At 62.7% G+C, this 12,668-nt stretch overlaps 2 protein-coding genes and 1 pseudogene across 6 annotated transcripts in view; 1 reads left to right on the forward strand and 2 right to left on the reverse strand.

Annotated features, from left to right (window-relative positions):
- Nucleotides 1-2,289, reverse strand: part of TMEM204 (transmembrane protein 204) — a 15,480-nt gene extending 13,191 nt beyond the window's left edge. Inside the window, exon 1 of the mRNA XM_040459479.1 lies at nucleotides 1,019-2,289. Coding sequence (XP_040315413.1) covers nucleotides 1,019-1,298 — 280 coding nt within the window. The 5' untranslated portion in view covers nucleotides 1,299-2,289. The remainder of the gene's footprint in view (nucleotides 1-1,018) is intronic.
- IFT140 (intraflagellar transport 140) overlaps nucleotides 1-12,668 on the forward strand; it is an 84,560-nt gene that overhangs the window by 58,732 nt on the left and 13,160 nt on the right. For all 5 annotated transcript variants that reach the window (XM_040459468.1, XM_040459469.1, XM_040459470.1 and 2 more), the window contains 10 exons: nucleotides 5,622-5,799; nucleotides 6,250-6,440; nucleotides 6,786-6,881; nucleotides 7,101-7,233; nucleotides 7,551-7,694; nucleotides 8,198-8,326; nucleotides 8,438-8,620; nucleotides 11,624-11,830; nucleotides 12,024-12,236; nucleotides 12,340-12,506. In XM_040459468.1, the coding sequence (XP_040315402.1) occupies nucleotides 5,622-5,799; nucleotides 6,250-6,440; nucleotides 6,786-6,881; nucleotides 7,101-7,233; nucleotides 7,551-7,694; nucleotides 8,198-8,326; nucleotides 8,438-8,620; nucleotides 11,624-11,830; nucleotides 12,024-12,236; nucleotides 12,340-12,506 (1,641 nt within the window). The remainder of the gene's footprint in view (nucleotides 1-5,621; nucleotides 5,800-6,249; nucleotides 6,441-6,785; nucleotides 6,882-7,100; nucleotides 7,234-7,550; nucleotides 7,695-8,197; nucleotides 8,327-8,437; nucleotides 8,621-11,623; nucleotides 11,831-12,023; nucleotides 12,237-12,339; nucleotides 12,507-12,668) is intronic.
- On the reverse strand, nucleotides 3,065-3,204 carry LOC121019826 (uncharacterized; annotated as a pseudogene).

Below are 12,668 nucleotides of genomic sequence, written 5' to 3' on the forward strand. Positions count from 1 at the left end.
CCCCCCCCCCCCCCCCCCCCCCCCCCCCCCCCCCCCCCGCCAGGAGACCCCCAGACCCAGAGGAAGGGGCTCTGGGCGGAAAAACTGGGGTGGCCTCCCCACAGGGACCTCGGTGGAGCACGTGCCTCTTGCAGCCTCTGTCTCTGCCTGTGGAATGGGACCCCACCCCCACCCCGGCCCCTGAGCCGGGCAGGGCCCCCGGCATGTGGCAGGTGGGGGTAGTCACCGATGAGGACTCTGGGGACACCCTCCAAGAGCAGTTACACAACCCCCACCGAAGCCTCACGTTCTCTAAAGGACCAGCTCGAGTTCGGTCTCCTGCTGATCTTGGAGCTAGACCCTCAGCAGCAGCTTCACAGGGTCCACTCCGGAAGACCTCTGCCTGTCAGCCACTGTGACCACATAGGTGACACATTAGGTGACAAGTGTCTTACACCCGTGAGCCCTTTGCTCCCCTACCCTCAAACCCGACCCCACGGTCAAAGTCCTGTTCCCCCCTTCCAGAGTGGTGAACAGACCGGCCGCGGGCCACCAGCTGGGGCGGGGACAGACCCATGAGGGGCTCTGCTCTCCAGAGCCACTGTCCTGAGCCCCTTCCCTGCCCCCAGGCTGGTCCCCTCCCAGAGGTCCTGTCTGCCATCTGACCCGAGTCGCTGCCTGAACGACTCTGTCAATCCGTGGAATGAAGTCAGAACTCAGCCGTGTTTTTAAGCTTCTTGCTTATTTCACTCACTAACGATCTGTATTTTCCATCAAAGAGAGTGTATTTTCCTTGATTTCGTTAATGTATCTGCCCCATAGCTTTGCATAAAGGCAGAGAAAAGCCCCATGCTCTTCCAAGAATTCCACCCAAAAGGAGCCAGAGTCAGGTCTGGCTCAGCAGAACTGTGGCCGGGGCTCCCCTGGAGGGTGGGCGCAGAGCTCGGGGTTTGCCCGGGTCCCCATCACCAGACGCGCGCCCCATGCCCACGACGTGCCCCGACCGTTCTAAAGGAGACGGAGAAGTCGGCAGACTTACGTTTGACGGTGCCTCGAGCCTCCTGGAAGCCTGCCGCCTCGGAGCCCCAGCCCAGGGCCTCACAGTCTCTGGCGTCCGCCGGCCCCAGCCGGGCCCCGGGGCTCGGCCCTCCCCGGGTCCCATCTGCCAGCCAGCAGGACTTCCACAGCCCCACGCTCCGCCTGCGCCCGTCCTCCAGCGTCTGGTACACCCAGTTGGGGGTGAAGGCCGCCGCGTTGTTGAGGACAAGAGAGACCAGGGCCACCAGCACTGCTGTGGCCACCAGTTTCTGAACAGTCATCGCTGACTGCCGGTGCCGTCCGCTTGTCCTGGAGAAAGTCCCAGCCCCGGTCAGTCGCTGTGGCCAGGGAGAGCCGAGACCAGCTAGGGGCTGCTAGAGGACATCACCGCTCATTCTCAGAGGCGTCTGGAAGGCCCATGTGACAGGTGCCGGTGAGCCCACCTGGGCCCGTCCTTACCCTCCCTCCTGCACCTGGAGCAGGGCCAGGCCCCAGCTGCAGCCAGCCTCTCCGCCCATCCCGGGGAGGGATCCGGGGCGCCAGCAACAGTCCAGAGTGGTGCGTGCGCCGTCTTCCTGAGAAGCTAGGCCTCTCCTCCCCGTGAGCCACCGGAGAGGCGGGCGGCGACGTGGGGGTATGTCCCGCCTGGCTCCCTAGAACCAGCTCCTCGGAGCAAACCCAGCAGCCGGGCTCCGAGTCGGGCCAGTTCAGCTGTGCCGGAGCGCTTCAGCCTCTGGCTGCCCGAGCCCCTGCCCTGTGCCTCCTCCACGGAACAGCCGGTCCTGGAAGGCAGAGGGCCTGCTGCGGGGAAGTGCCTGTGCGTCTGTGTGTGTGCGGCGCGCGCGTGTGTCCCCCCCTCGGCAGAGAGGAAATGGTTGTTTTTGAGGCTGTTTTTTGTGAGCTGGATGGAGGGCGTAGCCAACTGCAACAAAGAGCGGCAAGGCTGCTGCAACCAGACGCCGACAGGACACATTTCCTGAGAGGAGAGCGGGGGGCTTCTGAAGCCCTGCTCCGGGGCCCTCCTCCCCTGCCCTCCCGGAGCAGGCCCACGGTCCCGCCAGCCTGGCACTCGGGCACCACGGCGGCAGATAACCGCCCGGAGCATGAGCCCCTGCGCTGGGCCTGGGGACATCTGCACCCAGCTCAGGACGGGCAGGGCTCTGGTGGCCAGTCACCGGCTGTAGGGATTTGCCGGCCGTTCCCCTAGCGCGTAGGTACCGGCAACCCACAGTGCCCCGGCCCTCGTCGTGGCAGTTCACAGACGGTGGAGGAAATGGCCGGGCGTGGTAGAGAAGCCTCCTGACACAGGCCTTTGCCTGGGTTGGAGCCACACCTGCAGACCTGCCGGGCCAGAGCATTGTCCTGGAGGTGCAAGAAGGTGGGCTTCTGGACGTGCAGGGCAGGTGGCCCAGCAGGGCCTGAGGGCAGAGGGCATGTCCCTGCCGAGGGGGCTGCAGCCCCTCTGCGTGTGCAGACACTCGGGGGAGGCCGTGTCACCCCACTGGAGAATCCCGTGCCCGACCGTGGCCCCGGAGCGGCTGTGCACAGAGAGAGCGGCGCCCGCGCCCCCCTCTACAAACACACGTACCCTGGACATCGCGCGGGGAAAGCCCTCGGGCCCCTCTGGCTGCTCGCCGCCTTCACTAGCTTCCCGGCCAGCACCGGGCGCCCTCGTTATGGGAGAGGAGGCCACACACCTGCGAGAGGGGCCCGACAATCTGGAGAGGGACGGGCTCGGTCCCCTCGGCTTGGCCCTGTCGGCACCTGGGACGCCTGTGCCCTGCTCACCTGCCGCTTCTGGAGCTCTGGAGAGTTCCAACGACTTCACCACCTCGTGTCCTGGAAGCCTCGGCCCCTTGTGTGTGTGTGCGCAGGGGGAGGGGGGTTCAGTTTTACAATTCATTCAATGGCAAGCGGTCATCGTGAGATTAGTAACCGTTGTGTTCAAAAAGTACGTTCAAGCCTGCCGCGCCATCAGTCTCAAGGACAGTCAGGTACCTGGAGTCACAGACTTTCCCCACGTGACCCGTCATGTAAATCAGGCTTAGTTTCTCACCAGCGTTGATAAAAGCAGACCCAGGGAGAGAAGTCAGTCTGGGGTCACGTGCATGGTCTTAACGTGGCGAGTGCTTAGGCTGCGCTGATTCGCTGATTATCACAACATCAGGATGGCGGGAACAGTCACAGCCCCCCTGACTTTGCATCCCATTCTTGGGGGGGGGGCCCTGTGCCTGCTGCCTCGGGGAGCCCCACGCCACCAAGCCTATGTCCCTGAAAGGCGGTTGGGGGGGGGGTGGGCAGGTCCTTGGAGAATCATAAGTCTCAAGACAACGTCTGTGCTTTGGGTCCCTGATGGGCTTTGCTCGTGTCACAGCACGTGTCCTTCGTAGCAAACGTGCCGGCTGACTTCTTCCCACCTGCCTTCTTTCCTTGGCTTGTGTTCTCTCCTGCCTCTGCTCCAGCCTCCCGGAGGCGGGGGGGGGGGGGGGGGGGGGGGCAGGGTCCTGTCTGCCCTCCAGGGGCACCCCTAGCCCTCCGCCTATGGCCCCCTTCTCCAAGGTCTGGGACCAGCGTGTGATTCCGAGTCCCTGAGCGCATGGTACAGGGGTCACCTCGCCAAGGCACCTCTCCCCCGTCTTCCTTTAGAAGGGATCAGTCCCCTCCCCCTCATTTATTTAGGTCACTTCTCCCAGGGTGGACTTTGGTGGCTACTGGGTCAGCTCCCTCCAGCCCCTCTACCAGGTGAGGCAGGGAGGCCCAGGCCACTCACTGGGTCCTCCTGTCAGGCCATCGGCCATCTGGCCCTGCCCACAGAGGACCCTCCTCAGCCACCCGTGGGACCGCGGGGCCCACCCTGGGCACCCAAACCCCCAAGGGCCCTCCCTGTGCCCCAGAGCTGCTTGCGCCGGGCACTGTGGCGGGAGCTAAGAGCGGCGAAGCCGGGGCTGCTGGGTGCACCGGGAGGCCGTGAACCCTGCAAGCCTGAGGGGCAAGCCCGAGAAGAGGGGCCTCAGGGGCCAGTTCCGGCAGCTCTTCCAAGAGAGGCCATCTTGAGGCCAGGCCCCTCGGCAGGCAGCCCGTGTGCCTTGGCGTCAGCGTCTCTCATGTTGATGAAGTGCAGATGTGAGCGCGTCGTGGCGGGGACGACAGGAAGCGCGGAGCTGCAGCGGGCTGGCGGCTGTCCAAAGCCCAGGGCCCCCGGTCCTGCGTGCAGGCCGGTGGCGGGGCTGCCGGGCCCACAGCCTCAGCCCCGCGGCCAGGGCTCGGGCTGTCCTCCCGACGCATGCTTGTTCCCTGCTCGTGTGTACGGCCTGCCGGACCCCTCTAGCCTAGGAGTGCACCGGAAACCGAGTTGGGAAAGAGCTGAGATGGGCCGCCGGGTTCCTTTGCTTCTTTGGGTTTTGCCCCTCCATCATACGCAGATGGCAGCCATCTGTGCTCACAACTCGGCAGAGGGTGGGGACACACGAGGACCCCGGGCCCCGGCCCGCCCCCACGCTGGTCTCAGCCTCGGGTGGAGAGTACGTTAAAGAAGGCTCTGATGTGGAACGCGTCCGGAAGGGAGGGGGAGCCTGTTTCCATCCAGTACCTCGAGGCAGCCCTGGCTCGTCCGCCTGGCGGAGGAGGGGCAGCGACTCCATCAGTTCCGTGAGCCGGAAGAGAGCTCCTGCGCTCTGACTGTGACCACCAGGCTCACCGGCCACCGCCGGCCCTCCTGGAGCCCCGGCCACGTGCTCACGTGCCTCCGCTGACAGGAGGTTCTGCCCTGACAAGCGTTCCCTCCCTCCCCGTTCCTCAGCAGTCCCGCTCTTCACAGGCAAGGCTGCGGTTAGATGCACTGACCACACAGCCGGGGGCCCCAGGGGCGCCGCAGACCCAGCCGCCCTCTCCTTGCCCGCGCTGTGCAGAGAGGATCTGAGTGCAGGGTGCACAGCGCCAGGACCCCTGAATTCTATTGTTTCCCAAGGTGGGAGGGGGAAGCTACCTCAAGGCAGAAGTTTCTAGACCCAGGGAGGGCAGGAGCCCCAGGTCATTGTTGGCAGGAGAGAGGTTGCTGGAAGGTTAAGGTGGGGGGTGGGACCCATGCCTCCGAACCTCCCCTCCTTGGGGCTGCGTGGGGTCACGGGGGCCCGTGGGCATGAGGACAGGGACGGGGTCCGGGGGATGTGCTGGGACCCCTGCCTCTGTTCAGCCCAGATGAGGGGCCCTCCGACCCCACGCTGGGCATCATGCACTGGTCCTCAGTCCATCAGGCTTGGGGCCCCGCACCCCCTTCCCCAGGCCCCTTGGGGTGTGAAGGTTCTACGGCCCCCCCTCCCTGTGGCCTTTTCCCTTCTTCCTCGGCCCAGCTGAGGGCATGGACAGGTGTGTTTCAGAGGAGCATTTGCACAGCAGAAGGCCATCAAGGCAGGGAGGAAAAAGTCCTGAGCACGTCCCTGGCCCTGTCGGCTGCAGAGGACACGCAGGTGGCCTTCAGCCCCGGGAGGAGTCGGGGCCCCGGTTTGCCGTATCGCTGTGCCGAGGAAGCCCATCCGGCACGCGTCTCTGTGGGGCTGGTGGCGCGAGGGCCCCAAGCTGACACGGCTGCCATGTCCCCCCCACAGCGAGGCAGTCTGGGAGAACATGGCCCGCGTGTGCGTGAAGACCCAGCGGCTGGACGTCGCCAAGGTGTGCCTGGGGAACATGGGCCACGCGCGCGGAGCCCGAGCGCTGCGCGAGGCCGAGCAGGAGCCAGAGCTGGAGGCCAGGGTGGCCGTGCTGGCCATACAGCTGGGCATGCTGGTGAGTCCGGCAAAGCCCCAGGGCGGGCGGGAGGCGCAAGGGGTGGGGGGGGGGGGGCTGCCCTGCGGCAGAGGTAGGGTTGCGGCTGGCCCCACTGGGGAGGCCATTGCGTCTGCTCCTCTGGGTCACTAGCTTCCGCCAGAAAGCAGGGCGAGGCCCCTGAGGCGCCACCGAGGCCTGTGTCCTCCTCCGCTGTCCTCCCCGTCTCAGGCACGTGCGTGAGACTCCCAGGCCGTCATGCACCTGGGAGACCAGGTGGGGTTGGGGTCCGCAGGACGGTGCAGCAGGTGGGGTCTCCTCCCCGGCATGCAGGGCAGCCCCCCAGCCTTCCTGGCTGATGCTTTCTCCCCGCGGGACACACTGCCACGCTGGCCTGGGCATCGCCACCCCCAGGGGACACCAGCAGGCTTCATGGAGCCCGAGGGCCCACGCTCGCTCTCCCCTCTCCAGGAGGACGCCGAGCAGCTGTACCGGAAGTGCGGCCGCTACGACCTCCTCAACAAGCTGTACCAGGCGTCCGACCAGTGGCAGAAGGCCGTGGAGGCAGCGGAACTGCGGGACCGCATCCACCTGCGCACCACCTACTACAACTACGCCAGGCACCTGGAGGCCAGCGCTGACCGCAGCCTGGCCCTCAGCCAGTGAGCGAGGGCCCGCGGGGAGGGCCGGGACGGGCCCCTGTTCCCCTGCTCCCTTGGCCAGTGAGCGAGGGCCCGTGGGGAGGGCCGGGAGGGGCCCGCATGCCCCTGCTTCATGCTCTGCCCCGGGGAGGGCCTTGGAGGCGCTCAGAAGAAGCTTGTAGGCTGAGGCCCCGCCACAGAGCAGGTGGCAGCCTTCTGGGTGGGAGGCTCCGCAGGGCAGCAGGAGCTCAGTCTCGTCAGAACCTCAGGCCCCCGAGCGTCTCGCGCTGGGCTCTGGTCTCCGGGCCTGGGGTCGCCGGCAGCGCTGAGACCACGGGAGGAGCCACTGCCCCGCTGGCCTTGCAGCTACGAGAAGTCGGACACCCACCGCTTCGAGGTGCCCAGGATGCTCTCGGAGGACCCACAGTCCCTGGAGCTCTACGTCAATAAGATGAAGGACAAGTTAGTGTCGCCGCCAGGTGGTGGGCAGACGCAGGGTTGGCCGTGGTGCCCAGGGGCATCTTGCCGCTGCTTCCCTCGGGTGGGTGGCGGGGTGGGCGGAGCATGAGGCATCCGTGCTCTCCTGCAGAGCTGCGCCCTCCTGGCTGCCGGTGGTGCTGGGGTCCCGGGGCTCCTTTCCAGGGTGTGCAGGCCCTGAAGGGGATCGTGGGCTCCCCCCAGGACCCTGTGGAGGTGGTGGGCCCAGTACCTGGAGAGCCAGGCAGAGATGGACGCCGCACTGCACTACTACGAGCTGGCACAGGACTACTTCTCCCTGGTCCGCATCCACTGCTTCCAGGGCAACATCCAGAAGGTAGACGCCTCTGGGGCGCCTGGGGGCTCAGTCGGGTAAGCCTCCTATCTCGGTTCAGGTCATGATCTCATGGTTCGTGGGGTCCAGCCTCGCGTCGGGCTCTGTGCTGACAGCTCGGAGCCTGGAGCCTGCTTCCGATTCTGTGTCTCCCTCTCTCTCTCTGCCCCTCCCCTGCTCACTCTCTGCATCTCTCACTCTCTCAAAAATAAATAACCATTAAAAAAAAATAACAAAGAAGGTCGGAGGGGGCAGGGGGCAGGCCTGCCGGGCGTGGGGAGGCAGAGACATGGCCCCAGGGCTCCCTGCTCTCTTTCCAGGCTGCTGAGATCGCAAATGAGAGCGGAAACTGGGCCGCGTCCTATCATCTGGCCCGCCAGTACGAGAGTCAGGAGGAGGTGAGGCAGGCAGTGCACTTCTACGCGCGCGCACAGGCCTTCAACAACGCCATCCGCCTGTGCAAGGTAGGCGGCCGGCCGGCGTGCAGCCCCTGGTGGCTAAAGCCGGGCAGGTGGGAGGCTCCGTCCAGGTCACTTCAGAAAGAGGAGAGAGTTGTATCGCGAGGCCCTATTCCCCACCCCGGCCTGTTTCCACCACGCCCGCCTCACTCTGGGCGCCGGGAGCATCCGCCCCCCATCCGCCTGCCGCAGCCTCCTTGGCGGTGTTTGCAAAAGCGAGCACTCAGGCTGGCTTGGCGCTTGGGGCCTGTGCACAGCAAGGAGGGACATTCTGAGTGGGCGAGAGTGTCCCCGCCCAGCCTGGAGAGCCCTCGTGTCAGATAGGTCCTACAACATTGTTAATAGGAAGAGAAGGGAGCCCCCCCAGAATTCTGTGTGCAGACCCGGGGAGACATTCGACACTGGAAACCACAGTCACGTAGACCAACAGCGTGCCGGGCAGGGGCGGTGGGCTCCTCGGGCGCCCTCAGCACAGTGCACAGGAGGCCCTGGCGACCCCATCCCCGCAGGAGAACGGCCTGGACGACCAGCTCATGAACCTGGCCCTGCTGAGCTCCCCCGAGGACATGACAGAGGCGGCGCTCTACTACGAGGACAAGGGCGAGCACGTGGACAGGGCGGTGATGCTGTACCACAAGGTGAGCCAGCGGCCGGGTACCCCGGGGCCTGCCGCCGTGCCGGGGGCGCCACTCGGGCGTTCTCGGGACCTGGGGCCCGGGCGGCCGCTCAGAGTGCCCCGCCATCCACAGGCCGGCCACTTCTCCAAGGCTCTGGAGCTGGCCTTCGCCACCCAGCAGTTTGTGGCCCTGCAGCTCATAGCGGAGGACCTGGACGAGAGGTCGGACCCTGCCCTCCTGGCCCGCTGCTCGGACTTCTTCCTTGAGCACAATCAGTACGAGAAGGCGGTGGAGCTGCTCCTGGCCGCAAAGAAGGTACGGCCTGGGGCCCCCGCGTGGCGCCCACTCAGGCACCGAAGCCCGGGGCCCCCTTTTCCAGACACGGTGGATGTAGCTTTGCCGTCTCTCATGGTTACGGTTTCACAAGAAGGCTGTGGCTCTGGCCTGTCCTGGGGGTGTTGGAGCCTGGGAACGGGCTCACCCGTGCAGCCCCTTCGTGAGTCTTCACGTCGTAACCAGGGCGGCGTGCTCGTCCTTTCCGTGTGTGCGGCAAACACACATGACATCAGATTTAGCATCTTAGCTATTTTCTAAGTGTGTTTAAAAAGTTTTTTAGCTTTATTTATTAGAGAGAGAGAGAGAGAGAGAGAGAAAGAGAGAGACAGAGCATTCACACGCAGGAGGGGCAGAGAGAGCGGGAGAGAGAGAGAGAGAGAGAGAGAGAGAGAGAGAGAGAGAGAGGAGAGAATCCCAAGCAGGTTCCGTGCTGTCAGGGCCCAATATGGGGCTCAAACTCACGAATCATGAGATAATGGCCTGAGCCGAAACTAAGAGTCAGGCACTTAGGCGACTGAGCCCCCCAGGTGCCCTGCTCTTTCTGAGTGTCAAGTGCGTTGAGATTGTGGTGCAGTCTCCACGTACCTCGTTTCATCTTGCAAAACCGAAGCTCTGTCCCCCTGAAATGCCAGCTGCCCATCCTCCCCTAGCCCCGGCACCCACCGTCTACCTCCTGCCTCTATGAATTTGACGACTCCGGAGACCACACGTAAGTGGAATCATACAGGATCTGCCCTCGTGGGTCCGGTTTGTTTCACTGAGTGTCGTACCGTCAAGGTTCATCGGTGCTGTAGCAGGTGTCAGAACCTCCTTCCTTTTTCAGGCCAAGTAGTACTCCGTTCCGCATAGGCAGTGCCTCGCGTTTCCCTGCCCTCGGACACTGGCTCGCCTCCACCTCTTGGCTCCTGTGAATACTGCTGCTGTGAACACGGTTGTACAAATCTCTCTCCAACCCTGCTTTCAATTCCTGCAGGCATTTACCCAGAAACGGAATTACCAGACTATCTGGCAACTCGGTTCTAGTTTTTTGAGGACCCTCCAGACCGTCTTCCACAGCCGCTGCCCCGGTTTTCATTGCCAGCAGCCGTGCACAGGGCTCCCGTCCTGCCACGTCCTAACCGTCACTTGTTGGTAGCACTCTCAGGCGTGTTGCAGCCATACTCTAAGTAGAAGGCTTGTCCCTGATAGCCACTGAATGGAGATGAAGAAACCTGTTAGCCATGCGAAATCAGCCTGTCCAAATTGAAAGCTATTTCTTCCTGAAGCCACAATTGTGCTTGTAGCTTCGTGCCTCCCTGGTGAGCGACACGAGAATTCTCGCCCAAGTAAGAGGCACGTGCCGGGTTCATGGCCAGACCCAGCAGATAGATGCACATGTCCACCCTCCCTAAGGCAGCCCCAGGCCTAATCTGAGCCAGCAAAAACACCACAGGGCTTTTTCTAGCCAGATAAGTGGATTCTGTAGTTTCACAGTGAAACCCAGATAAACCAGAACAGCCGGGAAAAATTTGGAAGAAGATTAACAAGCGGTGACGAGGCCCCAAAATCGTAAAACGCATCGGAGATAGAACACTTGAGGTCGAGTCCATGAGCAGGCCTACGGGTCAGTGGAAAATATTAGAAAACCCAGAAGGAGAACCATTTACGTAGGCACATCTAGCAGGTGCTGAGGAGCGCTTCACAACCGGGGGCAAAAGGTGAACCGTCCGCTCAAAGGGGTTGATGCAACGAGGCAGCCACTTGGGAAAACACTCAAGTAAACCCTCTTCGTCTCCTGTGTCCCAGCAAGTTCCAGATGTGTCTACGATTTAAGTGTGCCAGTGAAACGGCAGCCAGCACCGAAAGCCACAGGACGTCTCGTACAGTCTGAAAACACAGAAGGTGTGTTCTGAGTAGGATTCAAAACCCACTGGGAAAGACTCATTGATGTAACCAAATGTAAATTTGAAAATAACACGTGGAAAAAACACCATAAAAAAGTAAAGATAAATAATAAAATGAGAAAAGATATGTTCTACCTCTATCCCAAAGTGTCCTGTTCCTAATATGTATGGAGTTCCTATAAACAGTAGGAAATTTACCAGCAACTCACAAGGAAAGGACAAAGATTATGGACAGTTTCTTATAAGAAGGAAATGTAGGTGGGGACGCCTGGGTGGCTCTGTCAGTTAAGCATCTGACTGTCGATTTCAACTCAGGTCATGATCCCAGGGTCGTGAGTTCGAGCCCCATGTCAGGCTCCTTGCGGATGGCTCGGATTCTCTCTCTCCCCTCCCCCCCAAAATAAATAAGTAAACTTAAAAAAAAAAAAAAAAAAGGAAGGAAATGTGGGTGGTTCCAGCACATCAGATTCTTAGCCTCGTTCGTAATAAGAGAAATACAAATCAAAACTCACGGAGATCCCGTTTGCCCCGGATTCCACCCATGAAGGTGAAAAGGTAAGCAAACCCCCTGGATTGTCGTGGGACACAGGTGTGCTTGGGCAGGACAGGAACGCAGCAGGCACTGCCCATCCTGGCCCGGGATCAGTCCCAACAGCGCACTGGCAGACGGCCGTGGGAGTGGCACGCCAGGGCTGTACCCGCGTGACGAGGCAGGTGTGCACCTGTGGGCGGGGCGGCGAGGAGCCAGCGTCCTCTTGTGGTGGAGCACCGCGCAGCCGTCCAAACCACAGAGGTGGCATCTCCTCCAAGACCTGCCCTCAAGTGAAGGATACAAAATTTCCCCTAAATTTTTAAGAAAATTAATTCAAACCCTTAACTTAAAAATTTGAGAAGAATCGTGGAAGAAAATCAATTTCTGGCTTCTCTTTCCTCCCACAAGCAGGACAGTGTGCTCTGGGGCTCCCTGCCCCCCACTTGCCCTGCATAGTGCATAGCGTGACACGGTCACCCGGCTGAGCGTCGGCCTCTGCGTGGTGAGCCGCCGCCCCGGGCCCCGTGGTGACCGCCCCTCCCGCCCCTCCCCCCCGGCACCTTGCAGCACCACGAAGCCCTGCAGCTCTGCCTGGAGCAGAACATGACCATCACCGAGGAGATGGCTGAGAAGATGACCGTGCCCAAGGACTCCAAGGACCTGTCTGAAGAGTCTCGGCGCCAGCTGCTGGAGCAGATCGCCAACTGCTGCATGCGCCAGGGCAGCTACCACCTGGCCACCAAGAAGTACACGCAGGCGGGGAACAAGCTCAAGGTGAGCACGCCCGCCGGCGGGGTGGCACCCACGTGCCCGCGGCTCGCATCTCCGCTTGCCCCGAGTTTAAGCGAGTTTAAGCCCGACGGACTGTCCCTGCCCGGGCTTGCCTGCGTCCTGCAGGGACCAAGGAGCCCTGAGCTCCCTCTGGTGGTGAAATCCTCGTGAGCCTGCCTGGCGCTTCCCCGTCTAGGCCATGAGAGCGCTGCTGAAGTCGGGGGACACGGAGAAGATCGTGTTCTTTGCGGGCGTCTCAAGGCAAAAGGAGATCTACATCATGGCTGCCAACTACCTGCAGTCCCTGGACTGGCGGAAGGAGCCGGAGATCATGAAGACCATCATCAGCTTCTACACCAAGGGGCGGGCCCTGGACCTCCTGGCCAGCTTCTACGAGGCCTGCGCCCAGGTACACGCCCTCCACCCGGTCCCCGGTCCCCCTTCCCCGGTCCCCCCCGCCCCCGGGGCAGCTCGTGGACCCCTGCGGGCCCTGACGGGTCTCCTCCTTGCAGGTGGAGATCGATGAATACCAAAACTACGACAAAGCCCACGGGGCACTGACCGAGGCCTGCAAGTGCCTGGCCAAGGCCAAGGCCAAGAGCCCCCTGGACCAGGAGACCAAGCTGGCTCAGCTGCAGAGCAAGATGGCACTGGTGAAGCGGCTCATCCAGGCCCGAAGGTGCGTTCACAGGACGGTTGCACCTCGGATCCCACGGACCCCCCAGGCTCCCCCTCACGGCTGGGAACCAGACCCGGATGTCACATGCAGCCAGCACTCAGCAGGGAGCCCCGTGAGCCCTGGGTGGGACGTGGCGGGCATTCTGCGGGGGGGGGGGGGGGG

This window comes from Herpailurus yagouaroundi, unplaced genomic scaffold (assembly GCF_014898765.1).
Source record: "Herpailurus yagouaroundi ecotype Mexico unplaced genomic scaffold, PumYag 222, whole genome shotgun sequence".
Classification (NCBI taxonomy): domain Eukaryota; kingdom Metazoa; phylum Chordata; class Mammalia; order Carnivora; family Felidae; genus Herpailurus; species Herpailurus yagouaroundi.